The sequence below is a fragment of the Heliangelus exortis genome, chromosome 16 (assembly GCF_036169615.1).
Source record: "Heliangelus exortis chromosome 16, bHelExo1.hap1, whole genome shotgun sequence".
Classification (NCBI taxonomy): domain Eukaryota; kingdom Metazoa; phylum Chordata; class Aves; order Apodiformes; family Trochilidae; genus Heliangelus; species Heliangelus exortis.
The window spans coordinates 8,463,147-8,489,086 of record NC_092437.1 but is presented as its reverse complement, the minus strand read 5'-3'; the positions used below and the strand labels follow the sequence as shown (position 1 = coordinate 8,489,086).

The window sequence follows — 25,940 nt, the reverse complement described above, 5'->3', positions numbered from 1 at the left end:
AATGAATATACCGAGATAAACAGGTAAAACAGGTACATGTGGCCATGGGTGCTTCTAGAGGCTGAAAGACATAGTTTTGTCAAATGGATTTTGACCATCCTTACTTCAGGGCCTTGACAGCTGCATCAGTTCAAAGGGCACAGTGAGCACCACCTCCTCTCTTTAGAATGCACTGCTGAACTGAAAGATTTATGGTGGATCTACTCCAAAGATGTGTGCTTTCTGTTTGGGTTGTTCCTCCACCACCCACATCGTCCAAGCAATGATTCATGATGTCCATGTGGCCACCATAAGAGTTTGGCAGTGGAAAGCAGAGTCCATTTGCACATTTCTCCCAGAGAAACAGAAAACTTCTTTATCACTCTTAGAGCAGCAGTTACCAGTACACAAATGGGAGTAAACAGAATGCAACCAACAACATCTGACTTGCGAACTGTTACATGACAATTAAAATAAATAAAAAGGGGAATTCCAAATCTTTTCTTTTTTTAGCTGCATTGTAAGATCTGGGCTCCACCCAAACACTAATACCATTGACCTCCAGCATATTCCAAATCCTTGATGGCCATAAGGCTGCTTTTCAAGCTCTCTCTTCCAGATCAAAATGCATTTTAAAAATCTCTGTCTGTAATCCAATCTAGTTACTTACTCTGACCTGTTCTTATTTAGCTGGGCTCAGTTACATGTCTCTCAGTTTGGATCTTAAAACTCCTCCAGCCAAACCCTGCTTTTGTGTGCTGGACTGACTCTACTGAATTCATGAGTTCCCTTGATTCAAAGCAGCCACAGATTGCAATCCATCATCAGGAAGAGATAACCTTAAAAAGAACCGAAAACTATAATGCTTGCACATTGGGAAACATCATTAAGAAAATGAATGCTGTTTATCCATCAGCATTTCAGACTTCATCACTTCAAACGTACTTTGTTTCAAAACTATTTTATCCCCTTGCTCTCACACAGAGCACGGAGCTCCAGCCCCTCCAGTTCACTTCCTGCTGCCATTTCCTGTCTGAAGCCTAAAGTGAGAGATTTCTGCAGCCTTCTCGTTGGTGAGCTCATTGCAATAGTTTGGAGTGTGCATAATACAACAAGGCAGTTATTTTTATACTGACATCCCAGTGTAATCTGGGGAATATTCTTTGTTTTCCAGGTATTCTTAGGGAAAATTACACGTATCTGTAGTGCTGTGTAGCAGAGAAGTAAAAACTATCCATTACTGTTCTTAGAAGCATGCTGTATTTCGGGCACAAATATGAGCAAATATGAAACAGAAAAACTGTTTCTCTGTGTTGCTAATAGTGAGTGAAGAAATGCCTAAAAAATCCAGAGGAAATTGAAATAGTTTTTGAGTGTCTGCCTGAGGGATAGAATCTAATTTACAACTGTGACCCCCAGCAGCAGTTTCCTCAGTTCTATAAGGCAGACTGCCTGCTACCTTTTCAGCACCTGGTTCAGTGCAGACACTGATTCAGACCCCAGATTCACAGTACACACAGATTCTGGAGTCTATTACACAGCTAACTGGAGAATATCTGACTACACAGTGTTTTTTGGGGAAAAGAGTGTTTCTGCTCTCATCTTAAAACACAACAAACAAGCCAAGTCACAGAGCTCTGTGGAACGTGGCATGCCTAAAGCGAGTAGATGGCTGTCTACACTGCTGCTCTCAACCTTTTCCATGACCAGCAGAGCTAAAACTGGTGACAAAAGTGGGAAATGGAGTCCCACTTGCTAGCACAGACACAGCTTGTGAGCTGTTAAAATGAAATCTGAGTAAACTATGTTTCCCCTGTGAGCTGGTGCATGGTCCTGCCCTCATATAGAAGCTATTCTTACACAGAAAGAAGAGGGCGCAGCAATGACAAGGTCACACCAGCGATGCACTACCCACCCCCACAGGTGTTTGTTGTGGCTTCCTTTGCTTCTGAGCAGCTGATCAGCACTTTTTGCAAGGTGCTGTGCAGATCGGATCTGCAGCCAGCAAGCTCCCAGGGTGAGTGCAGGATCCACCTCCTCCTTCCACCCGGTGACATTTCTAATTGATAAATCAGGCTGCAGAACTGGGCCCTTCTGTTCTGTGTTCATGTAACCTAATGCAACAACAGCTAATCATGGACACAGTAATCATAAATAAAAATCTCTGCAGTTTTTCAAGAGGGATGCTGAAAGTCACAGGTGCATAAGATCCTAATTTTTCAGGCAGGCTGAGATACACATTAACCTCTGACAAGCCAAGCACAAAGCCTTCATTCTCAACCTGCTGCAGACAGCCAGACTCAAATCAGCCTCTGCAGGATTTGCATGTTGAGGTCAGCTCCTGAACCTTCCTCACCTTAAGATGCACTTACTAGGAAAGACAGCTTCCCCTTAAAAACACTTCAGGGCATAACTCTAGGAGTTATCTCTTCATTATGAAACAGTGTATGGATGCACAGAGAATAAACTCCCCTCCAGCACGGAGCTCAGTCCCCCAGATAACCCATGGCAAACTACACAGACATATGATTCAAACCACAGATTTGACTCTGGGCCTCTCATCCTCTGAATTCCCTCTCTGCTAATCATTTATTCAAAGTCCAGCAGTCTCAGACTGCTCGCAGAGGCTGAGGGGTGGCAGGGGAGGCAGGATATGGAACACCAGCATGCAAATCCCTGCTCCAGACTGGGCACTGCTGCTAGGGTTAGTCATGCCTCTCTGCTACTAGGAGGTAAAAAAAACCCAACAGAACAACCCCAAACCAAAACAAAACATAAAACCAAACACCAAAACAGTGCAGTTTCCCCAGCAGTGAAGAAAAGCTTTAGACTTAGTGTGAAAAATGTTCTTTTTACTTTCTAACATCTATTCCAGCCAGAGCCTGCTCTGCTTTTATATAGAAATAGGGGCTGGGCATTTTGGATGTTTCCTCAAAATGGCATTAAGAGCTACCTCTTTTTAGTGTATCACCTCCTTTAATTACTGCAAAACATCCTTGGGACAGGTACTGTCATGGGCTGCCAAGCATGTTCCCAGTGCACCTTCACAATTCACTGACACTGATGGAACAGTGACAGCACAGTGGGAAGGAATTAATACATGGGCTTAAAGGGAAATAGAGGTGCCAAGAAAATTGCTCTGACTGCACAGGCTCATCTGAACCTTCACAGTTCAGAGGCCCAGAGGCTTTCATGCTTGGTGTAAAATAGCATGGCTTGCTGGTGATGAGGGAAGAAACTGGGACCCAGTATGCTTTCCCCCCCCCCCCCATGTCACCAACTGATGTCCATATACATTGATTTTTGGCTTGATTCAACTTTTTTACCAAAGCCATTACCCCATAAGTCATACATTTGCTGTTCACTTAGGTAAAGTAATTTCTTAAAGCCCTTGCAAGTTTACCAACAGAAAAGTTAGAAGCAACATGTTTTCCTACCAGCAGAAAGCAAACACAAAGTTTACATTTAAAAAGTTGCTGCTTTTTCATACTGCAGAGTTCTTTGTCTCACTGAAATCAATAAGGGATGGCAGAGTCTGGCCCATCATGTCTGCAAAACTTCAGCAAAATATGCATTAAGTGAAGTAGCTCCAGTGGAAAAGAAGCATTGGGCTGTAACAGGGCACTCTTCTCCTATAATTGAATTTTGGTTTTCTACAGTCTTAGCCTATATACAAATCTGAAAAAATATGAAAGATGGGAAGCAATGTATTCTTTTATCTCAGTATGTGTATAAAAATCATTTACCTTGATAGAAAAGAACACATTCTCTGCATTTTACCCCCAGGCTTCTAAAGAAAACATAACTTTTGTCTGTAGTTCACATAAATTTAAAAACTGTTCATCTCAATTATGATTGCTGCAGTAGTGTTCCCTAAACATATTAAAAGAACATAAAGGAACATGTAAAAGTCATTCTGTTTCTCTGATAATATATTCTGTTTGTGCTCAGTACCAGTATTCTTGTGAACTTTCCCATGCCATAGCTTTGATTTACTCTTCAACAGTGCCTGGAAGGCAAATAATGCAAATATTTGCTCCCAAGTCTAATTTTACTAACATAGTTAAATCAAGCAATTTGGTTTTACTTACATGAACCTGAATGGGGTCACTCATTTGAGTAGAGTTACACATAAGCACAGATTTTAGGGTGAGATCATGAGACAACAGCACTGCAGATTTGCCTTATCCTGCCAGGGACAGTTAGAACAGAATTGCCTTACCTGATGTTTTCTCTGTGAACACCACCTTGGACTCTGCAGTGAAATTTTGTCCAGTCAGGATCATCTGTTGTCCTCCATAAACCAGGCAGCTATCAATGTCTTGTCTTTCAACCATTGGGAGTTCATGAGCAGACCTTTGGGCTGTGGACAAATTGCAGACATGAATGAAACCAACTCTGTTTTACCAGGACTTTCCAAATCTTCCCAGAACTAACCATAGATAGATCTTGTCATCGTTACCATCTGTTGACTGCCAAACAGCTTCTCCAGGGTGCTAAATTTAGGTTTGAGAGGGAAAAATAAACTTACACAAGGCATTTTATTTGGAAACATTCAGGAGCTGGCTGCACTATTTCAGCTGTTCTGGCCTTACTCCTTGTCCTTGAGAAAGGACAGCTTGGATGAATGAGCTGGAACTTGCCCATCTCTGTTTCCAAATAAATAGCCAAATTTTCAAGTGCAGGCATACTACAGCCCTGGAGCCCAAAAATTCCACCTGCAGAGAGGATTCCACTGAATAACACTGAATTCCTTCAGAATAAAAATAAAAATAAACATAAACATAAACCTCTTATACAAAAACCCACAGAACAGGGGCTACACTGGGCCTGGAAAAGTCCATTTGCCAACAAAAGCTCTATCTTCATGTGCAGGCACCAAGCCCTGTACCTACATCACAAAGCCACACTGGTGAGCAGGAGGGGTCACGCCAGGACCCTGCTGCAGCCTGGGCTTTGCACGAGCATGTTTTTCAGAGACCTGAATGTCTGAGGAGCAGGACCTTGTGCTTCAGACTGAGTTCAGGAAAGGAAGAAAGAGCTAAGGTGGAATCCAAATAGGCACATACATAGACTGAGGATTTCTGATGTCTTTACTGTTCTTGGCCATGAACTTGGAGCATGACTTTAGCAAGTTAATCTCTTTCCCCAGCCAGAAAACCAGGATAGCACCATCCCTCCACCTACTTTCCTCTCATCCCATAAAACAGCCATTTGCACTGTCAGAAAAGCTTCGGAGAATCCCGGTCACCATCCCTGCAAGCCCATTCCAAGCGTTTGCTAACAAGCAGCAGGACCTGAAGAAAGTGAAGATGTGAGATTTGTTCCCCACGATGCAAACAGATGGAAAATATAATGAGCTTCCCTGTGACCAGACCAGGTGGGCAGCAGTTTGGGTCTGGTGAACTGCGAGTTCATGACCTGCACTCAAACTCCTCCAGATTCATCCACCCCAACTGGAAAGGTCCCTAGAGGATGCTGCTCATCTATTTCACAGCTGGCTTGGCTGAATTTGTACTTTCTCTGACAAAGAGCCTGCTCCCAAGAGACCCTGAGTACTTGTGTCTTCCCTTCACTGAACACCATTAGCTGCTGTGCCAAAAATAAGGAAATAAGTTATCCTGCATGTTCAGCACTGGCCCTCCACTTGCACACAGGCGAGGGCTCTGCTTTCTGCACCTTCTTACTGCTGTGCAGCCTTAAGAAACCAGATACCCAACAGATCCTGGCAGTGGTAAGAGCTGTACAGATTCTCTCACCACATGAAGAAAATGCTATTTGGTGGCAAAACACAGGTAATCTGTAGGTAAGTGTCTGTGGAAGAGGGGAGCACCTCTCTAGCAAGGACAAGCTCAGCTGAATCCTCTCTGCCAGCCATGACACAGAAAATTTGCTGTTGTTAAAAATACAGCTAATTCAATATTTCTAAACTTTCTTGTGCCATTTGAGAGATTATACTCACTGAAGCTGCTACTTTTTTCACAATGCTGTATGATTAATTCCTTTCTCTGAAGGAAATATTCAAATATTTGATGAGTTCATAATTGGATTTATCACAGACAGATACTTCAGTAGCTTCAAAGGCTCAAGAGTTATCATTACAAACATGTCTATAATAGTCCAGAGAAAAGGTATTGAAGTTTTGCTCTGGACACTGTCTATTCCTATTCAATCCCCAAATTTCAATTCCCAAGCTTCCCAAATCACCAAAATTACAGATTAACCTACACCTCCTTCAGACTTCAGTGTGTTAAGAGAGAGCTGTGTACCTGACATCTCACAAATCAGTGGTTCTCAAGGCTTTTTTGGGATGAGGAAGGGCAAATTTTAGCCTGGAAATAACCGTCTGACTCATCTGAATTACATTTGGATCTCAGCAAGGTGGAAATCACTGCTGAAGAGCAGCCCTCTGTCCAACTTCCATAGAGCACAGTGTTTGTGTACGCTGCAGCCTACCAGGGAGCCGGGGAGGACAGCTGGGAATGTGCATCTCAGCTCCTAGGAAATGCCCAAAACCCTTCTGGCATCCTCAGCAGAGCTGGGGCAGCCTCAGAAGTGCTGCCTGGCAGCCAGCAATGGGCAGAGGTGCCCTGTGGGTACCCTGGTGCAGCTCCATGCTGCCAGCAGCAGCCAGGCTGATGTTTGGGCATGGCTACAGCATGAACTGCAGGCACCCCCAAAACTGCTCTTATCCTGCCCCAGAAAAGGTCAGGCCTCAAGGTGTACAAAAGCATGTGTGCTTTACACACGCTGCAGAATAACACCATTTGGAAGCATTTTAGATGAATTCTCCAATGCAGATTGAGTGCTGAGCAGAAAGGTAGAGCAATACAGGTACCTACTGAGCACTGGACTTCATCTGCCCTGTTTTGTCTGCAGTGTTCTCCATCCACTAGGTGGTTTGCAAACCCTTTCCATCTTCCAAGGTCTATCTTTTTTTATTTTTTTTTTTTCCCCAGGCCTATAAGAGTATTTCATCCCATTTCCATGAGCAAGGAGGCTCAAGGTTCACTGTGGACCTGCCTCAACAGGATGACTTTTTTTCTCTGTAAGAAATATTAATTACCAAAAAATCCCTGTTCTCTAAAACTCATGATGGGTGGACTGCATGCAATAATTTCACACTATTTCTTCTCTTCCCCCAGGGGTTGGCACTTCATAAAGTGACCTACAGCTACTGGAGTTTATTAGCTTTGAACACACAAAACACAGTTGATTTAGCTAGTTGGGGTGTTTACTCTCAATAGCAACAGTTACAGACTTAAGGCAGCAATGCAAATGCTATAGAAATCCTCACACTTGGCCTGAAGCAGTGTGTCAACCTATTAACAGGGGACATTGTTTTTCTATTTTATTTGACTGTCTGCAAATCAAGATGTCATGGATGCACGGTGCCAAGAAATACAATGCACACAGTGACACAAGAGAGAAAGGGAGCTGCTTTCTCAGATCTCTGCACCCTGGCCAGTGAGCCTCAGCCTGGGAGGGAAGCAGCCCCCACTCTGCCCTCTCTGCTGCCCACAGCCCACCCAGGCTCATCACACCCACTGCAGGGGTACAGGGTGCTGCTCAGGGGTCAGCATTCATCCCCTTCCCCATGCTAGCAGGCAGAGGAAAGTTTAAGCCAGCCTAAAACCCTGGGCTGGCAGGCTGAGTGCTTCACAGGAGATGTGGAGGCAGAGTGGTAATCAGGAGTAGGACTGAGGTTCCACTGCAACTCCATGAGAACAAAGCTGGCATTACCTCTGGTTACCTCCAAACTGCCATGACAAGCCATTTAAACTAAAAAATGTGTCTACTTAAAAGAGGTGGGGGTCACAACTTGCAGCTTCAGTGCAGCAGTCTCTCCAGGCCAAATGCCCAGGTCCCTCTTTGGACACCCCCTTGTCCTTACCTTGATGCCCAGAGCAGCCCCAGCTCACCCAAGCTTGCTGGAAGCCTTTAAACCATAGCTCACCATTCCTGACATGCCTTTCAAACCTCCAAAAGGCTCTTAGCTCCAGCCACTGAGTTCTGTTGGATTTGAGAAGAGCAGCTAAAACTGGGTGTCTGATGCTTAAAAGAATTCTGAGCCCTGGAAGCAATAGCAGAAGAGTAATTTGTTGTGGGATTAATTCTTCCACCTCAGTGCAAACCTTAATGAGCCAAAATAAATATTTCATTCATCCTGTCACACTGTGTTTATTTACCACTAGCTGCCTGCCTGCAGTAGGACTGATAGTAGCAGAGCTCCTGTGCCTAGTGCCTGTCCAATGTATCAGTGTCCTGGAAGACTTTGATCCTATCCATCATATACTGAAGCACCCTGAGCTCTCTGATGGGAGGAAAGGCTGGGGAGCTGCAGCTCTCTGATGGGAGGAGAGGCTGGGGAGCTGCAGCATGGGAGCCAGGGGAGGACCAAGGCATCTCTAGCCAGCAGGCAGACAGCAGTAAAGCACCCCAGAGAGCATCAATTTTCTCATCAGAGGGATGGGATGAATTACTTCCTGGTAAGAGTATGGGCCAGGGGAAGGCTTACGTGGGAATGAAGTAAATGAAGCAAATTTTCAACCCTCACAATTAGATAGGAACCCTGAAAATGTGCTCTAAATGCTATGGAAAGAAGAACCTGGTATGAATGACAATGGTTTCCAGTTTGTTGCCAGCAGGACAGCAGTTTGTGCAGAGCCATCCAAGAAATAGAGGGTTTTTCTCCACCTCCTTCTCTGCATGTAATTTATTTTATGGTGTCCTTGTGAAGGAGGAGTGACAAGCACTGATGGCAGCAGTGTCAGATAAGTATGATACTTTCTATGAACTGCAGCCAACTCACCAAACCAGCGTGTGATTAATGACAGGAAAACCATGGCCTCGGTTCACTTCTCATGTCGATCATCTCTGTGGGTATGCACAGCATTTCCCTTTAATCCCTTGTGGAGGAGATCTGCTGAGTTTAAATTATGCTCGGAAATCCATGTTCTGTCTAACATGCCGGAGTGCTTGCTTTTACCAATAGTATTATTGTAAAGAAAAAAAATAAGCAGGAATTATCCTTGTAGCAAGGCTTGCAGCCTGCAGAAAGGGTGGGCATTTTCCTTCTGACTCAGACTTTCCAGACTGAAATACCTTGGTTGCACATTAAAAGTGGCAAATGTTGTCAGAATTAGCTTTTAAATTCTGTGCATTAAGAGACAAAGTTTTCACATTAGAAAACTTACCAGGTTTTCTGTCAGTTGTATTTTGGGCAAACTGTGTGACTATCTTATAATTGAAATGAAAGGGAGAGAAAATTCCTTTAATTCAACTGGAAACCGTGCTACTCACATAATAAACATGGCTATGGTTAAACTTGCAAATTAGTATCTCCCAAGTGCAAAGAGACCACTCATTTCTGGTTTGGTTTTTTCTTTTTCTTTTTTTTTTTTTTTTTTAATCCCAGTGAACTAGGGCTCCTTCTTGCCTGTTTTTGTGTTCCAACCAGCCCAACTCTCAGCCAAGGAAAAGTGCTCACTGGTTTGCCAAGACAACATTCTTTTACATGACTAGGTCTTTCCTCTGTAGTTATTAATGTGTCACATATCATAGGCTCAGATTGTCTAATATTATGGGAAAATCTACTAGAAGGAGAGAAAAATAAAGGAAACTTCCAGGGAAATTGATTAAAGGGAAATAAGATATTTGACCCACTTTAGTGGAACAAAATACCACCAATAATAGGAACTATTTAAATTCCTCAGACGGATACACAGTTCTTTAGCAATAAGCTTTGTTTTGTTTTTTTACCACACCTTGGAATATATATTTTAAGAACAAGATTTTAGACTCTCTCTCATGCCAAGCGCAATCACTTGCATTTTTAAGGGGTTCACAAGCACAGCTTAGGATCAGCAAATGTGGATTACAAGAAACAAGAACTGTGACACACTTAGGGAAGGTTTAACCAGGATCCATTAGAATAAAAACTGTGACACAATGTGGATGATATTCTTAAGCCTTACATCTCCCAGACTTGGATAAAGGAGTTTTTGACTGCTGAAAGCATTGAGTAAAACAAGCTGCCCCACAGGTGCTGATGTGGCTGCTCTGATCTCCCTTCAATACTGCTCCTCTGCTCCATGATGCTTCAGCCAAGGAGTAGAAACCCAACTCCAGAGATCGGTCACTCACCAAGAAATTAATAATCTTTCTTAACAGTTTGAAAATAATTGTCAGGTCTGCAAATATCAAAGCCTTTTGTTGTTGCTAGGAATGGGTTTGAAGGAAGAAGCTCAGTGACCTTCATGTCTGTGATTTCACCACCTTCTGTGGCAGCAGCTCTGCCTGGCCCAGCAGGACCTCACCTAAACACAGACCTGCACCAGTCCAGACATTCAGGCTGACACAACTGCAGGATGACCAATGGTCCCACGGTGTGCAGAGGTGCCCAGGCAGAGAGCCAAGGAGCCAGGACAGGAGATGCTACTGCATGGACCCATCAGCTGTGGATCCTGGGGACACATAGCACCTGTGGGACTTGCTGCCATTTCAGGGCCTCAAGTGTGGAGCAGCACCTAAAAGAAGGGATTTTTCTCACCCTTCCACCACCACACCTACAAGACGATGGCTTTTTATCCCTAAGTAAGTGATGGACTGTTGCTACAATTATCAGAGGGCTTTCAAATGCCTTTTCCTCCTCAGTGGCTTCAGACCTAATCAGCAGGCAACTGGAGAAAACAGCTACAAGCTGCTGAATGTGCAAGCTTGTCTGCATATGAGGTCCATTTGGAGGCATAACTGATCATTTAACAATGTATCACCTCCTTGGTCCTCCCACACAGCTGCCTGGGGAGGAACTTTCTCCGGATGATGCTTTGAACCTGTGAAATCCCCTCCTAAAACCTGTCAAGTGCTGAATGTGACACAGATGAGGTGGAACCAAATCACCCCGTGAAAAGCAGATACTTCACAGTTCTTGCTTCATTGCAGCTAATGATCTGCTGACACCAGTGGGAGTTTTTAGCTGGGATTGCCTTCTGCTGAGGAGAGCACTCAGCTGTTCTGTTGGTAGCAACAGTGCTCCCGGGGGGAACCCCATTGGTAGGGAAGGGGCCAGTTATCTGAAAGCTGCTACTTGCTAAGGCTTTCCCCGGTGGGATGTTATTAACAGCTACCAGACAGGAGAGATCTGAAGGGAGAATCACTGGGGATAAGGGTTCCCAGGTGGCTGTGTCAAAAAAAAAAAAAAAAAAAAAAAAAGCAGAGGAAAAATGGAGAACCATAGCAGCACAACAGCACAAAAAGGACACAAGGAGAAAATGTTACGGAGCCCCAAAGTGCCCCTTCTTGGCAGAGCATGGGAGCTTACCTGAGGCTGTCAGCTCTGCAACATGTGCTGACTGTCTGGCAGAAGCTGAGATTACCATCTCTGGTGTGATTTAGCCTGCATCACTAGTACTGGCTGAACCAACTAATGGTTTTAACCATCTTCCCAGAACGGGGCTGAGATCAGGAAGCGCTACTGAAATGCAAAACCATTGCTAAATATGCAACACACGTTCTGAACAGAAGAGGCTTGTGACTGCACAGCACTTCATACTCTATTCCCATGAGTTCAGAACAGCACAATCCTTAATGTATCTCTCCAAATTGCCTGCATATCCAGTATTCAAAAAATAAATTTTTAATTGGGAACAAACACATTTTTTCTTGAAGGAGCTTTGCTGTCTGATATGCAGCCAAAATTTTAATATTTTAATTATAAAAACTGTAACAATTAGCCACTTATACTGCTGTCTCCACTCCTGTTTTTTTTATGCCCCTAAGCCTCATCAAAATAAACACATCTCAGCAGAAATGCTCAGACTTCCCAAACAAGCCATTGCAAATAGCAGCCACTGTACAAGCACATCAGGTGTGTACATACCAAAATACGATCTTATTCTGTAAACTATGACCAGACTTTTGCCTGGACACTCTTTTGTGATGAGCACAAGTGAAATGTGCAATTGTGGGAGGGCCTGGCTAACTCATATTTGCTTTTCCACTAGCAGAATTGGAACAAGTGGGGTGTGATTTCTGTGGGGCTTCCCTCATGACCAGGGAACCATCCACCCTCTGCTCTGGGCTTGTGGTATCTTTCTGTGCAGTGGATGTACAAGTCACACCTGCAGTTTCCCCACCCAAGTAGCTCCCTGCTACAGGCAGGAATGGGTTGTTTCTACTTGGAAAAGAAGTGGAAGGAGAAGCCAGGTGATCCTTTGTGGGAATTCCCGTCCTATCCACAGAAGCTGCAGTTTGCTGAATGTTTCCTTTAGCAAATGGGCCTTTGTTTCAGCAGGGACATGTTTGGGGTGGAGGCCACTATTGTTTCAGCCATCTGGTTCCATAAAGAATCATAACTGTTTCCTATGGAGAAAGGTGGTGGCTACTCCCACTATCCTCGCTTCCCCATCACGGTGCCATGGTGACTTCAGCTGCTAAAATGATCAGATAGTTGGTAGCTTTTCATAAATATTGCCAAGAGACCATACATATCCATCACCCTCTCCTCAGCCTCATCTTGTTTATTAATTTCTACTGTTTTATTCAAACCTGCCATCAATAATGGAGTAGCTGAAACTCTTGATTTCCCATCAAAAATTGGCTCCTCTCTTATTCTAAGCTGTTATTATTTAAGTAAAGCCTGTATCTCAAGAAATAAAACACATATCAGAAACTCTTCAATGACTTTCTTCACATGACTTATGGAAAGACAGGTTCTGCTAAAGGGGTGAGTCATTAAGCAAAGGATAGGAAAACTGTTTATTATGTATTTGTGAAATCCCCAAACCACTGAAAAGGCACCATTTACCAACAAAAAGCATCACAGGATGCACATGAACCAGCAAAGTAGGTGGAGCCCTTCCAGAAATGACTACACCATGGGGGGCACCCTGTCAGAGGCCTCTCTTTCTCAGGATTCAGAACAAGAAAATGAGTGGGAGGTGCAGGTTTCTCAGCTTACATGCTTATAGGATTTGCCCCTCAGAAATTAAAACTGCAGATTTTCTTCTCTCCCTCAGGGGAATACCAGAAGAAGCTGGGCTTTCCCTGCTTCATCTGCAGGCTCCTGAGCTGCACACCCCTGAGCACTGACATCTAGAAAAAAACAATAACCAGGATGCACCTGAGCCTCAAAATTAAACCTGTTTCTCCATTGCAGTTGTGTTCCTACCACAGCTCAGATCAGAAGACTGTGGTCACTCCTTCCTCCCGGCCACAGTGCTAGGATCTGGCCCACGTTTGAATTCAAAACCTCCAACCACCTGCCAGCAGATATGCAGATAACAAGTTCTGGTTGTGCCTCCACTCAAACTAAAACCACTCCCAGGAAGGCAGGCAGCTCACACACTCACGCACAGACCTGGGGAATGCACATACACCCCTACACACACACCCGTGCTGCTCCCAGAAAAGACCTGCTGGCCAGAAGGATCCAGCAGCAACACACTAATCAATAAACTTGGCAAAAGTTTCAAAGTCTCTTGCTGTTCACAAGAGCTCTAAGCACCATCTGCCACCAAAACTCGTTTCAGGAAAGGGAGTGCCTGTAGGCAAGAGCTGCAGGTCACTCACACAGTGGCACAGAGGCACCCAGAGCATCCCCACCTCTGCTTGGCTGAGCACGGTGTGACTCTTCCCCTCAGCACTAGCCTGGAGCAGGGGGACAAGACCATCACTGTTGCAAGAGACAGAGAAAAAAAATCTCAGGGGATACTTACAGCACTCGATGGGGTTTGATGCTGCTTGCAGAGAGATGATTCTGCCATTGGACTCGGGGATGTGCACACGGAAGACGAGCCGGACACGCGTGTTCTTCCTGCCGATGTCCGTCTCACCCTTGCGCAGCTCAATGTCTGCATTCCTCAGCTTCAAAATCCCTGCACAGTCAATGCTGCCAAACACAGAAACCATTCAGCTTAATGTTTCTGCTCCTTGACAGCTCAGAAATAGGTGACAGTCAAGAGGATTAAGCTGGCTTGCTTCAACCTTCAGGTTAAAAGCAGCTCCACATACTTGTTCTATGTGTTGCCATTTCAGCAGCTACAGAGGAAGAAATCCCAGGCATTCATTCAGCAGGTGAGGGATGCTGCCAGACCCCTCCCAGAACAGTCTGGGCCCCGTGGCTCAATGTGTCCCTGTCATGTCCCAGCCGAGGGCTTGGGGTGGCCTTTACTCTCCAAACATTACAACCCCACACCTTACCTCCCTTTTATGCATCAGGCAAAGCCCACCCCAGGGCAGGGAGAGTGAACCAGAACAAGTGTGCAATGGGTCAGGCAATAAGCTGAGCCTGTGCTGCAGCCCTGTGTGCTAGAGAGCATCCAAGCCCCCACCACGATCTCTCAAAACAGCTCAGTGCCCAGAAACTGCACAGCAGCTTTTGTCTGCACTTGAGCAAATTAGTTCAGCTCCAGGGGGAATCACAGCAGCTAAACCAGCTAATTGCATGCACTATCCAGGCACATTTTCCCTACAGTTTGTAATTCAAGCATCAAATTTAACTCCAAGGCAGGAAACAAACTTTTTTCTTCCCCTTTTGGATTTGTCAGGTGCTTCTGCTAGAACTGGTCTCTCCAGCCCTGCCCCAGTCACCATGTTAGCCTCCAAAGCCCTGGGATGATGCCCCCAGCCAAGGCAATAGCCTGGCAGGGCAGAAAACAGCTCTCTGATCCCATCTGTGCACAAAGGGAGTATGTAGGGAGCAGGATGAGGCTGAGCAGCAATTAAAGTATTAGGATTGCTTAAAGCAACATTGGAATTTAATACTGCTGTATTTTAAGAATATAGTGTAACCTAGCAAACATGCCTGTGTACATTAGAGATTCTCAATTAATATTTACAGAATGTGATTATCTTCATTTCAGTAATAGTCCTTGAAGGGTGCACTGTTATTTTACAGGCAGTGCAAACCCATTTTGATATAAGTTTTTAATACATACCATTTTTCTTCCTCTGAACTAAAATGAATTTTTGAGAGGTATAAATGCCAAGCTGTTTCTTACACCCAATGTTCCTTGACATTGTATGTGTGCAAGGGTTTATTTCTAACAGGGTTACTTGTTAGGAACAGACAACTGTGTTCCCTTCAGCACTTGGCTGCTTAAGTTAGAGATGCAGACTTTTATTTATTTCCTTAGGTGCAGAGGGAAGGAGAGGCTTGAAGGAAAGGGAGGAATGAGGTATATTTTCTGAAAAAAGATACATAAAGAGAGAATGTACATTTTGTGATGAAGTAGGGGGGCTTAAAAACATAGCTGCTCTGCCAATTTGTCAGTGTCCTCTGAAGGAGGGAGATACAGCCCTTCCCTCTGCAGAGCAATCACTCTCATGCTGCCTGGCACAGAGTCAAGCCTGAAGTTTCAGGCTGGTGCCCACTTCATCCCTCTGCCTCCATAAAACTGCAAGGAGTAATACAGAAAAGATGTGCCTGTACTTGCTTTTCTATTCACCTATTACAACAAGAGTGTGATTTCATGGCCAGAGCACCTGGCTGAGTTCAGGAGAGATGTTTTCTATCCCATTAAATGTTATAAAAGGAACTGTACACCTTTCCTCTGCTGTTTGCTGCTCCTTGCTTCTCCTTGTATTGCTGCAGCATAAGGACTTGAGATTCAAGTCTTGTTTTCCTTAGAGCCCTACAAAACCATTCCAATTTCAAAAATGACAGATGATTACAATATGGTCACTGCAGCAACTGGGGTAAAGAGCAAAAATGCCTGTATCATCAGGTGATGGATAGTAACTCTAAGCAGCTTTAACTCAAGTGCTTGTAACTGCTGCTCATGCTTTTGTAAAAAGGGTCTTACACTCATATATCATCCCAGTGCTTTGGACAGGGGAAGTCCCTCCAGAGCAGGTATCATTATTCATTTAAGTGACTCCTTTCCACAGAAGAACGAACTTCACATGCCAAATAAACCCCCCCCAACTTTGCTAGTAAAAAGAAATATGCTTACGTTGCTTTCATGTTGTTTTTGGGCTCCAGGGGGATCTCTAAAACTTTGGTGTTGCCAATGATTTTTTCATAGCTGGTGGTGGTGACAGTTTTCCCCGTGATGCGATGGACTTGATAGAAAGCGTGAGGTTTAAGTATCCGTTCATCTGCTGTCCCAATGAAGATCTGAAGACCCAAGGGTTTGTTCTCCATGTAACCATGAAGCTGTCAAGACATTAAAAATCTATTATCACACACAGGGCTTGCAGTGCCTTCGTGTCAGGAAACCAAATAGATCTACAGGCATGGATGCAGATATGGAGATTATATATAGATATATACGTGTCTCCTAACTCTCAGAGACAGACATCCTCTTAAGCTGATTTGCTGGAGTCCATGATACACAGGGAAGGGAGATGATGCTGAACATGTAATTAATGGTTTTAATACTAAATATACCAAGGAACAAACATATCAAGAAGAAAATAATCCCTGATAACCAACAAATTTCTAGTAATGGAGAGCTTATCTCCAACACAGACTGCTAAATCCCCTTAAAAGGTACATTTTTGAGTACACTGGTTTAATTTTCAGTGGCTGCTACCTGAATGAGGATCAAAAGATTTTTCTCTGTGGGATGGATAAAGTTGCAAAGAGGAGCTGACTCCCTGCACCCACAGCCTTGAGCAGTGCTTCCTCCTTCCCATCAGCAGGAAAAACAGTAAGGACACCAGTCTCTCACACTTGTATTTATATACTTGGTTTATAGGTGGTACTCTCATATGCACCTCCCTCCAGACCTTATCAAAGTTAATGGAAGTTTCTGTCCAGCCTAACATTCAGTAAAATGAATTTGCCTCATCTCTGTAGAACTCTGTTTGCAGAATTCTTAAACAGTCTTAAAAGGAAATATGTTCTTGGTCCTACATTTGTGGACTGGCACTGATTCACAGCTCTTTGAAACTCATCCATCCCCCAGCTGTTGATTCACCTTCAGCCAATCCTCTTGCATTGCATTAAAATACCACCTGTACAGGTAAAGCTGCCACATTTGGTCTGTGACTCTGCAGTACCTGGCACGAGGAGGTCTTAGTCTACCTCAAAGTCTGAGGCCTCTGGGTTTCAAGGACATAAACAGACTCTTTTGTACTAAATAATATAGTTTAAAACCAGCATTTGCTACAAGAGAAGCAAGAAAGTCAAAATGCCTCCGTAAATCAGGAGATGAGGAAATTTCTCCTTCTTTATTAACATGCAAAATTACAAATCAAACCATTCTAAATTTCTCACATAACCAAAAATAAAAACCAGACATTTATCTACCGCATAGCCAGTGATCTAGCTGAAAGAGAACTTTATGGTCTGAGACATGCTAAATTTGTTTTCAATTACTCTGTCCACATACAAAACCTTGATGAAGCCATACGAAGCAAATATTACTGGAAGATCAGAGAAAAGGAAGATTAAGTTAATGGTATTCATGGCCAAACCATTTTTTTTTCTTTCTTTTTTTCTTTTCACCAGTCAGCAGGAGGCAGGGAAGGATTAATTCCCCCCTGGAAGGGGACCACATGCAGCATCAATGCAATCCTGGCAACCTTCCTTCAGTATGGCAAATGTAAAGCCACACTCACTCTCCTGATCTATCATTACTCATCCAGCACATATTTGCAAGGCATACAAAGCCGGGGTCTATGCCCCAGAGACCTTCCAACCCAAGGGCCTGAATTTGCAGCCTCCACTTCCATGAATGGTTCCATTGAAGCCCACAGCCCTTCAGCAGGGGCTGTGCACGGCAGAATTACAGACCCAGCTCAGACACCTCACACGAGCGCTTCGGGAGATCGTGAGGAAGGAAAATAGGGAAGGAGGCTTTGTGCAAACATGCCAGTTGGCTCTGGGAGTGAGGTGGAGGAGGAGCGGAGCTGGACTCCAGGCACAAGGGTTGGTACTGGAGGAGCAGCGTTGCCAAGAATGTGATAAATACGATGGCAGCCATGGGGAGATTCAGAAATGCATGGAGTGGATGGGAGATTAAAGGCAAGAGAGGTCAAAATTATATACCTGCTGGGAACTTGCATCAACACAGGACTCCCTGGTTCTCCAGAGAGGCCCATTAAGCCCAGGTCCTCTGGGAGCCATACTGAAACTCATCCTAAGTATGGGGTACTTTGAAAATCCACAATTTCCTGTCCTTCAATGAAAAGCTGTTGTATGACCAAAAGCCATCTTGTTTTTACAAGAGGAGAGGAGTAGTTTTTAAGTGCTGAGCATGTTTATTGTCATCCCTGACAGAATAATTCTTTGTGGATGCAGCTGAGATGATCCTTTGGACTGCAACTGTTATTACAGTGACAGCAAGGCAGCTTTTGCTCTACCCTCCATCCTGGCTGAACAAAATCCCAGAGTTATAGGTGGGAGACTGGAGTGGAGGAAAACAGATAATAAATTACAAAAGAAAATTTGCCCCCAGTGAAAACATTCAGTAGCAGCTGTAACAGAGCTGGCTCAGTTTTTTAATACTGTCCACCTTTAAAAGTAATTTAAAGTTGTGTTCGCTTATGTATAGAATAAGCTCCCAAGGCAAAAGTATTCATGGTCTTCTAATAATATATGTGTGTGTCTGTGTAATTCCATACATACTTCAAGAAGAGAGGAATTGATTGCCTGTTCATGTGGCAGTGTTAATATCATCTGCTGGACAAGGGGGTACACAGCACAGAGTAAAAGGCCTTCTGCTCCTCCACAGGACCAGAATTTAAAACAATTGATCAGTGGAAGGAAGTAACATAATTATTTGGTAATTTATGGCATTGTGGCAATGTTTTTGGATTACATCACTGTAAAATACAAACAGCGTTATAAATTGCAAACACAAAGATAAAAATAAATGCCAGATTCAAGTACCCCTTTTTTTTTTTTTTTATCTTGAGTTAATTGATTATGTTCTAATGGATAATATGGATGATATTTACCGTAAGTATTTCTATCTACCATTCACTTGCTAAGAACACATCAGGATGACTTAGGAACAAAAAATTAAGAGGGACAGCCCACAGAAAAGCTCCAGGAATTTTAAAATAGGAGTCTCAGACCCAGTTCTGCCACCAATTTATTACATAGCTTCAGTCATGTCATATAATGTCTCTGTTTATCTGTACCAGGGCAATAGTTATGCTAATCCTACTTTGCAAGGACAGGAGTAAGTTAATACTTTGTGGTTTATTTTTATATAGAGAATTTAATTGTGAGCTGGAATGAAAGATACACTAAACCTACATTTCAGGTATGTTTCCCCTCAAAACTGAACTACAAGAGGCTGATACTCTCAGTAAACACTTACCTACACTATGCTAGGAAGCTGCTTTAGTATTTAACCACAATGCTGATCTTTTCTTTGGTGAAGCAAAAGACACCCTTGAAAAAATCATTGAGAAGTGAAGACTTAAAACATTTTTTAAATAATAACTTTGAAATTAATTTTTTCCTCCCTTAGTAACAACCAAGTCTCTAGAAGTCTCTGGTTTTCAGTCCTACTCTGCTGCCCATCTCCAGGGAAGGGAGAGGACATCTCAGCCTGCAGCTGCCTGAGGGGAGGGCACAATTCCCTGCAACCTAAGTTCCAGCAGAGACAAGATGAGGGGACAAGCCCTGCACCAAGGTGTTTCTTTATTCTTGTTTGCTCTTCTTTTCATGAAGAAAACAAAGCCATCGAGATTTCAGTTGCAAGAGAGCGAGAATCAAGAAAGATTTATGAATACAGAACGCTAGAAGGAAATATTTTTGTGTATTATAAGGTGACCTATTCACAATAAAAATCCCCCAAACTGTATACAGGTCGAGCTGGAAAAAGCCCAACTCCTTTGAGTCACATTTGCCACAAGGGGAAAGAAAAGCCAGACATGATGTGTACCTTTCCATACTCTATTTTGGGATTTTAAGATCCTATTTCTTTCGGTTGAAAGATTTTTCTTAAACTTTGCTTTTGCATAACTCTTACAATATTAATATAACCAGACATGGGCTGGTCTGTGACCTGAGGAAATGCAAAGCACTTAGGCAGATAAACAAATAACATCATTCAGAAAACAAGGAGACTTTTCTTGTTTGATTTCCTGCTATGATTGGGTTTCTAAATAAAATGGAAATGTGTGGCACGATTAAAATCATCACCTCACCTCAGCATAAATAAAACTAATTCATTCTGCATTCCACTCGTGGATCAATACCAGCCAAATTTGGCAGAAGAAGGTATTTAACTGCCATTTTCAGGAAAGTGTTTGTAACTCTGCATGTAAAAAGTAAGTAGATGTGTCTTTACCTGCTGTGTATTGGCACTTCCCCACCTGAACCCAATTCCTGTGATGATACCCACAAGGCAGCCATCAAGACCACATATTAGGCATATGAAACACCAGTTTTTTCCCTGCACTATTTCAAAACTCGGGTGTTCTTATATACTGAGACCACAGCTCCAAATCCACAAGCACTTAAAGACAAAGCTTAAAACTCACATCTAAATCAGCCACTACTGCAGTGCTGAGATGAACCAAACCCTGCACTGGCTCAGTTGGCATTGCCTCTGGCTGTGGGATTTCAAAACAGTTTCTTTGCTGCAAGAGTAACAAAAGTCTTTGCACCAGTGAAGCCTGCAACACCACTGAGTTATGCTGTCTGGTAAACAAGTGATAAACAGCCAGTGGAGTCAGAAAGAAAGGCAAATTTCTTAAATATTTTGTAATTAGTCACCTGTAGATAAAACACATGCATATACAAAGGAATGTAGTGAAACCTGCATAATTCAGAACTTGTAATATTTGCCTTTTTAACTGATGGGTTACTTGGAGAATTCCTAAAATTTTCTTGGAGATTTCTAGTTTGGATAGTGCACATCTGAAAGTCTGCATGCAGACTCTGATGGACTTCACAAGACAAAAACTGGAGCATCTGCAAATGTCAAATGCTCTTTGAAGAGCCCCAGAGAGAGCGATGCCCTGTGCAATACAGATGCCAAGTGCCTTAGAGAGTAGAAGGGAGTAATTCGTTTCCCATTTATGCCAACAGAGTTTTGCTTGTCAGGAATTTAGGTTTTTCTCCCCTGGGAGATATCAAGCTGCATCTTTAAAGCTGATTGCACACATCTTCCTGTCTAGACAACACAAGCTACTGCCAGAAGGAAAGTATAAAATTGAGGCATGAATTCACTAGCCTTGGTGATTTTATTTGCTTGAAAGCAATCAGCTTTCTTGCCTGTTTCAGCTCACTGTAACATGAGGCTTAGCTCATTAACCACTGCATATTACTTGCTATCTCCCCGTGGAAGTCACTCCAGCTTCCCCCAAGCAGGGTGTGCACGTGTGTGGTCAGCTTTGAGAACAGCGCCGGGGAGATTTGGATAGAGCATCCCTGGCCAGCAGTGACAAATGGGAAAACAGAGCTGGACTGGCAGCATTTAATTAGAAGCAAATACAAAGCCGCGTGAGAAATCGTTTCCTCCGAGTGCTTCCTTTTTCCTGCTGCTCACAAGAAGATAAGAAAGCCCCAAGAGGCTGGCCAGGAGCAGCACGTGGTTGCAGCACCAGCTGCCCCAGCTCACCCGGCGCCCACCTTCCTCTAGAAACAGTGAGGCTGCAGAGTTACACCCAGATCTCAAAGCTTTTGACACCACAGACAATTCCCCTGCTCAGACTCTTCATCAACCCCAAGGCTGTCTTCTGTGCCTGCAAACATTTTTGGAGACTCAGCAGCAGACAAGAGGAAGATGTGCTTGTGCTTCTTGTCATGCCCATTTGGCTCCCTTCTGGTGGACTGAGCTGGATACCAGATTTGATGATTAATTTTCATCATGAATACCCTTAGACCACAACAATTTCAAGGATTTTTTTTCTCGGGGGGTGGGGGGACAGAGGGGAGAGGGAAGTGTCTTTACTCAACAATACTCCAACCAAAATGGAAAATTTCAGTGTATTGTCTTGTAGAGAGTGACTTATCAATAGCTGTCAGTAATTAAAACAAAGATCTCATCCAGACACCATATCATGTAGCAGCTTGCCTGCCTGCTTCACTTCAAGCTGACATTGAGCAATAAAGTTGAATCTTGTCACATGTTTTTGTTCAATTCAATGTACTTGGGACACAGCAAAAGAACTCAAACCAGAAGGAAATCTCTGCCTTAGTTCTCTTTGGTCCTTACCAAAGCAGTCTAAAATGGGTTCCAAAGATAATCCTTTGAACATCTGATTCTGCTAAATTATGAGTTTTTATTATACTCAATTTTAAATGTTTCTTATTTTGGTGACAATTTTGTCAAAATTCCAAGGACTGAATCTCATTTGGTGTGCTGCTCCTTCCACTAAATGACAACCAGACTCCCAGTGCCTAACTGGGATTTCTTCTTCCACATGGGGTTAAAATACAGGTCTGCAACAGAGATGGCTTTTGCTCCTGACACTTACCTTACATTGCAACAAAAGCAAGTTGGTTTTTTTCCCCCCTGTTCCTCAGTTTCCCTAACTCTGTGAAGAGCTGATCCTGTTTTCAGGACACTTTGACTATCTCACCTGAAAGTTTATAAGTGTGCATCAGACAGATGCACACGTACAGAGTTGGAGATCAGATTTTCATAGCTGGGTGAAAATATTTTTTTTTTCCTTCAAAAAAACACAGCTCTGTAACTAAACAGCTTCCATGCACATTCATGACAAAAAATGCCAACTTCCCCAGCATGACAAGACTTTCTACCACGAGTAAATGGGAGGGTGCAAATCTGCTGATCCTGACAGAATCATGCAAGAGGAATGCCTGAGCATGGGGCTCAGCTACCAGGGACAGAAGTCACCTCCTTGCTGGCTGTGGGAGGCACAAGGGGACTGGCCCCAGCTGGAGCAAAATGGAGGGATGCAGCAGGGATGCTTTCTTATCACCTAACCTTGCAGCTTCCTCTGCTGCAGACAGCTCAGCCTTGCCAGCAGCAGCAACATGGCCCCAGGAGCACCACGCTGTGCAACTGAGATGCAGCACAAAGATTGAGAGCAACCATGATGACAATGGGCAAGATGAGGTAGCAGCAGTAGCAAAAGCATCTTGGAGTTACTCAGCTCAGCCCGGGATGATTGATTTGACTGCACTGAACCCAACCCCCAGAGCCAAGCCCTCTGCCAGGGCTCAGTGCCAGGCCTCCTATGAGGTGGGTTTGGGGTCCAGAAACCAGGGCTTTTGCTCAGGCACTGGCTATTTGACTGAACTTCAGCCAGTTTTGGAAAGGATCTTGGCCAAGAAGCATTTTGGAGAAAAAGGAAAAAAAAAAAAAAAAAAAGAAAAGGAAAAAATCCCCATGAACCTCCTTCCTCCCCAGTTTCTCTCACATGCTGAACTCCAACATGAGGCATGCTCAGAGAGAGAATAACTCAGGTCTGCTGGAAGCATCAAGGTTTCAACAGTTGTTTCAGAATTAAATAGAGACCCCAGAAAATTTTCACCCAGCAGCAGCAGGCAGAAGCCCAGCCAGTTCCCCCCTGAGCAGCCATCAGCCCAGCAAGCACAATGCTCCCCCCAGACATGGGAGACCCAGGTGTGAGTCCTCACTTGGCAGGAGGCTTTTCCAATTCAATAGGCATTGGTCTTGAGAGAGCAAGGGAGGAACTAGAGGCTTAGCTGGACAGTGAAACCCAAGAACAGAGAACTCAAATGTGAGTTTACAGGACACTGTCCACCCTGCATGAACTCCTCCTGCAGATACTGGAGCGTACCCTGAACGGGATGTTATGTCAGCTTTAGTGCTCTGGAAGTGTTCATTCCAGCCAGAAATTCAAACTGGTTTACTACACAGTGTACATGTACAGTCCTGCAGCAAGAGCATCCATGAAAAAGCAGCCTAAATCTTGCATCTGCCTAGTCCAGGGATGTTTCTAATCCAAGGAATAATGCAAGCCTCCTGCATAGCACAGGCATCATCCCAAACCGGTTGGTATCCTCTCCTTTCCTTCACTTCTGTCAAAATTACTTTCCATTAAAAGCAGTATGTTCCAAATTGGGCTCAAAAGTTTCAGTGAGAGTTCCTCATTGACCTCTAAATCAAAGCAGGTTGGCCCATGGGAAAATGAGTTAAAATGTGGTGGAAGTGAGCCATGCAAAGGAGTTACTCGTTGCTTATGTGCTGGTTTTCATTCAGACGGATTTGAGTCTTTTGTAAAGGTAAGTCAGAGAAGCAATACCTCAGGGGAAGGATTTGCTAAGATGGCAATAAAGAAAAAAACCCAAAATGGCAGAGTTAGGCACTCTCCCTTGAGAATATGACTACAAATTACTGTGCTGAACACCAGCTCCCTCAAGGATTGTTTACAGCAAGGTAAAATGAAAACACACAGGTGCTTGGGGAAAAAGAATCAGAAATAATAAAAGCATATCTTTGCTTCTTGACCCCAGGACTTAGCTGACTTCTCATAAGCAGTTTTTTAACAAAGTAGTATACCTCAGCCTCACTACAATCCATGACAGATGCACACTAAAATAAGAATTAAATGTCTTTTTCCATGTGGCCCACGTAGCCAGAGGTTTTCATTAACCAGGCTCTTCTCCTGCCATACCTGGAGTGCTCTGCTGGTGCAGAGCCTTGTGCACAAACTCTCAGGACTAGACATGTGAAGAAGAGGAAGCAGCATCAGAAAGATAAACCACAAGATAAGGCCTGGAGGATATGAGATCTGCTGGTCTGTAGCTTCAGAGCACCCAAAAGAAGAAGCTTACATGCAAAATGCAGCTTTCAGAAAATAAATATTGCAGGCCAACAGCACATGGCAAAAACTGCATCCCTTCTGCCAGAAAGTTCAGCTGGATAAGAAGTGACATGGAAGTTAATGTGATTTTTTTTTAATCAGATTTTTTGTCAAACTGATTGTACTTTATAGAAGGTAATTAAAATGGTGGAAAAGCAGTATAGAAAAGCATTATATACGGAAATAAAAAATATACAGAATGTGAATGGGACATTCAGCCATAGTATAAATCCCACCCCTTTTGTGGCCTTCTCCCACTCAGGGCAAGTTTGGCTTCTCAATATTTAAGTCCAAGTGTCGCAGAGACACCACTCGATTCAAGAAAGTTGCTATGGAAATGCCCTCGTGCTCAAAAAAAATCCCAAAGGCAGTTTGTTCACATCTGTCATTTGAAAAGTGCTGTAGGTCCCCAGAAAGTGTTCAAAACTTCATTCCCTTGCAACTTGCAGTTGCCTTTAACCCATGCAAACTTGCCTCAACAAAGCATCTATTTAAAAATCTCTCCTGCTTGTTTTTCTTTGTTTCTGTTTGCATCTGACAAGAAGCCAAAAGCTAAAATTCACTGAGGGGAAAAGAGGAGAAAAAAAAAAGAAACCTTGAAGCCAAACAACTCATGACATGAAAGCTTTGGATTTTACTAGCCTTCCCAAGTTTCAGATGTCATAAACCATACAGGTGCAACTATCTCATCGCTCAGCACTCATATAAACCTTGTTATGTTAAAGTCAACACAAATCCAGTGAATATTTCCAGGTTTATAATAAACCTTCATAAAGGAACTGTCCATGTTTTCCACATATGCAGACACAGCTGTGCAGAGGCACATCTGCTCGGGAAACTAATGTGGATCTTTGAATTCATAGCTGAAGATCCTTAAGCTTGATGGCAAATTATGATAAAACTAGGAATACCAGTTCCTGTCTCCAACAAAAAATATAAATCCCCCTTTGATTGATATTGATTACAGGAAGGAAACAACGCACTTGTATTTCCTCATGTCACAAGAAACTCCTTCATTGCAATAAACATCCAGTGGGTAGGAATATCTTGGGAAGGTAAATGATCCTAGATTTGTAAGCAAACTGAGAAAAGACCAAGGGCTGATTGGCCATATAGTTTGTACATCCCAAACACCACACAGCAGGCTACGAGTGTCAGATTCATAAACTAAAAAGATTGCACATATTAAAGCATGACAAATGTGATTGCTATTTATTATTACCCTGCACCTTTCACTCAGACATCCAGTCCAT

At 43.4% G+C, this 25,940-nt stretch overlaps 1 protein-coding gene across 3 annotated transcripts in view; it reads right to left on the bottom strand.

Annotated features, from left to right (window-relative positions):
* NFATC2 (nuclear factor of activated T cells 2) overlaps nucleotides 1-25,940 on the bottom strand; it is a 94,347-nt gene that overhangs the window by 45,932 nt on the left and 22,475 nt on the right. For all 3 annotated transcript variants that reach the window (XM_071760011.1, XM_071760010.1, XM_071760009.1), the window contains 3 exons: nucleotides 15,936-16,138; nucleotides 13,698-13,870; nucleotides 4,202-4,342 (listed from right to left, as the gene is read on the bottom strand). In XM_071760011.1, coding sequence (XP_071616112.1) covers nucleotides 4,202-4,342; nucleotides 13,698-13,870; nucleotides 15,936-16,138 — 517 coding nt within the window. The remainder of the gene's footprint in view (nucleotides 1-4,201; nucleotides 4,343-13,697; nucleotides 13,871-15,935; nucleotides 16,139-25,940) is intronic.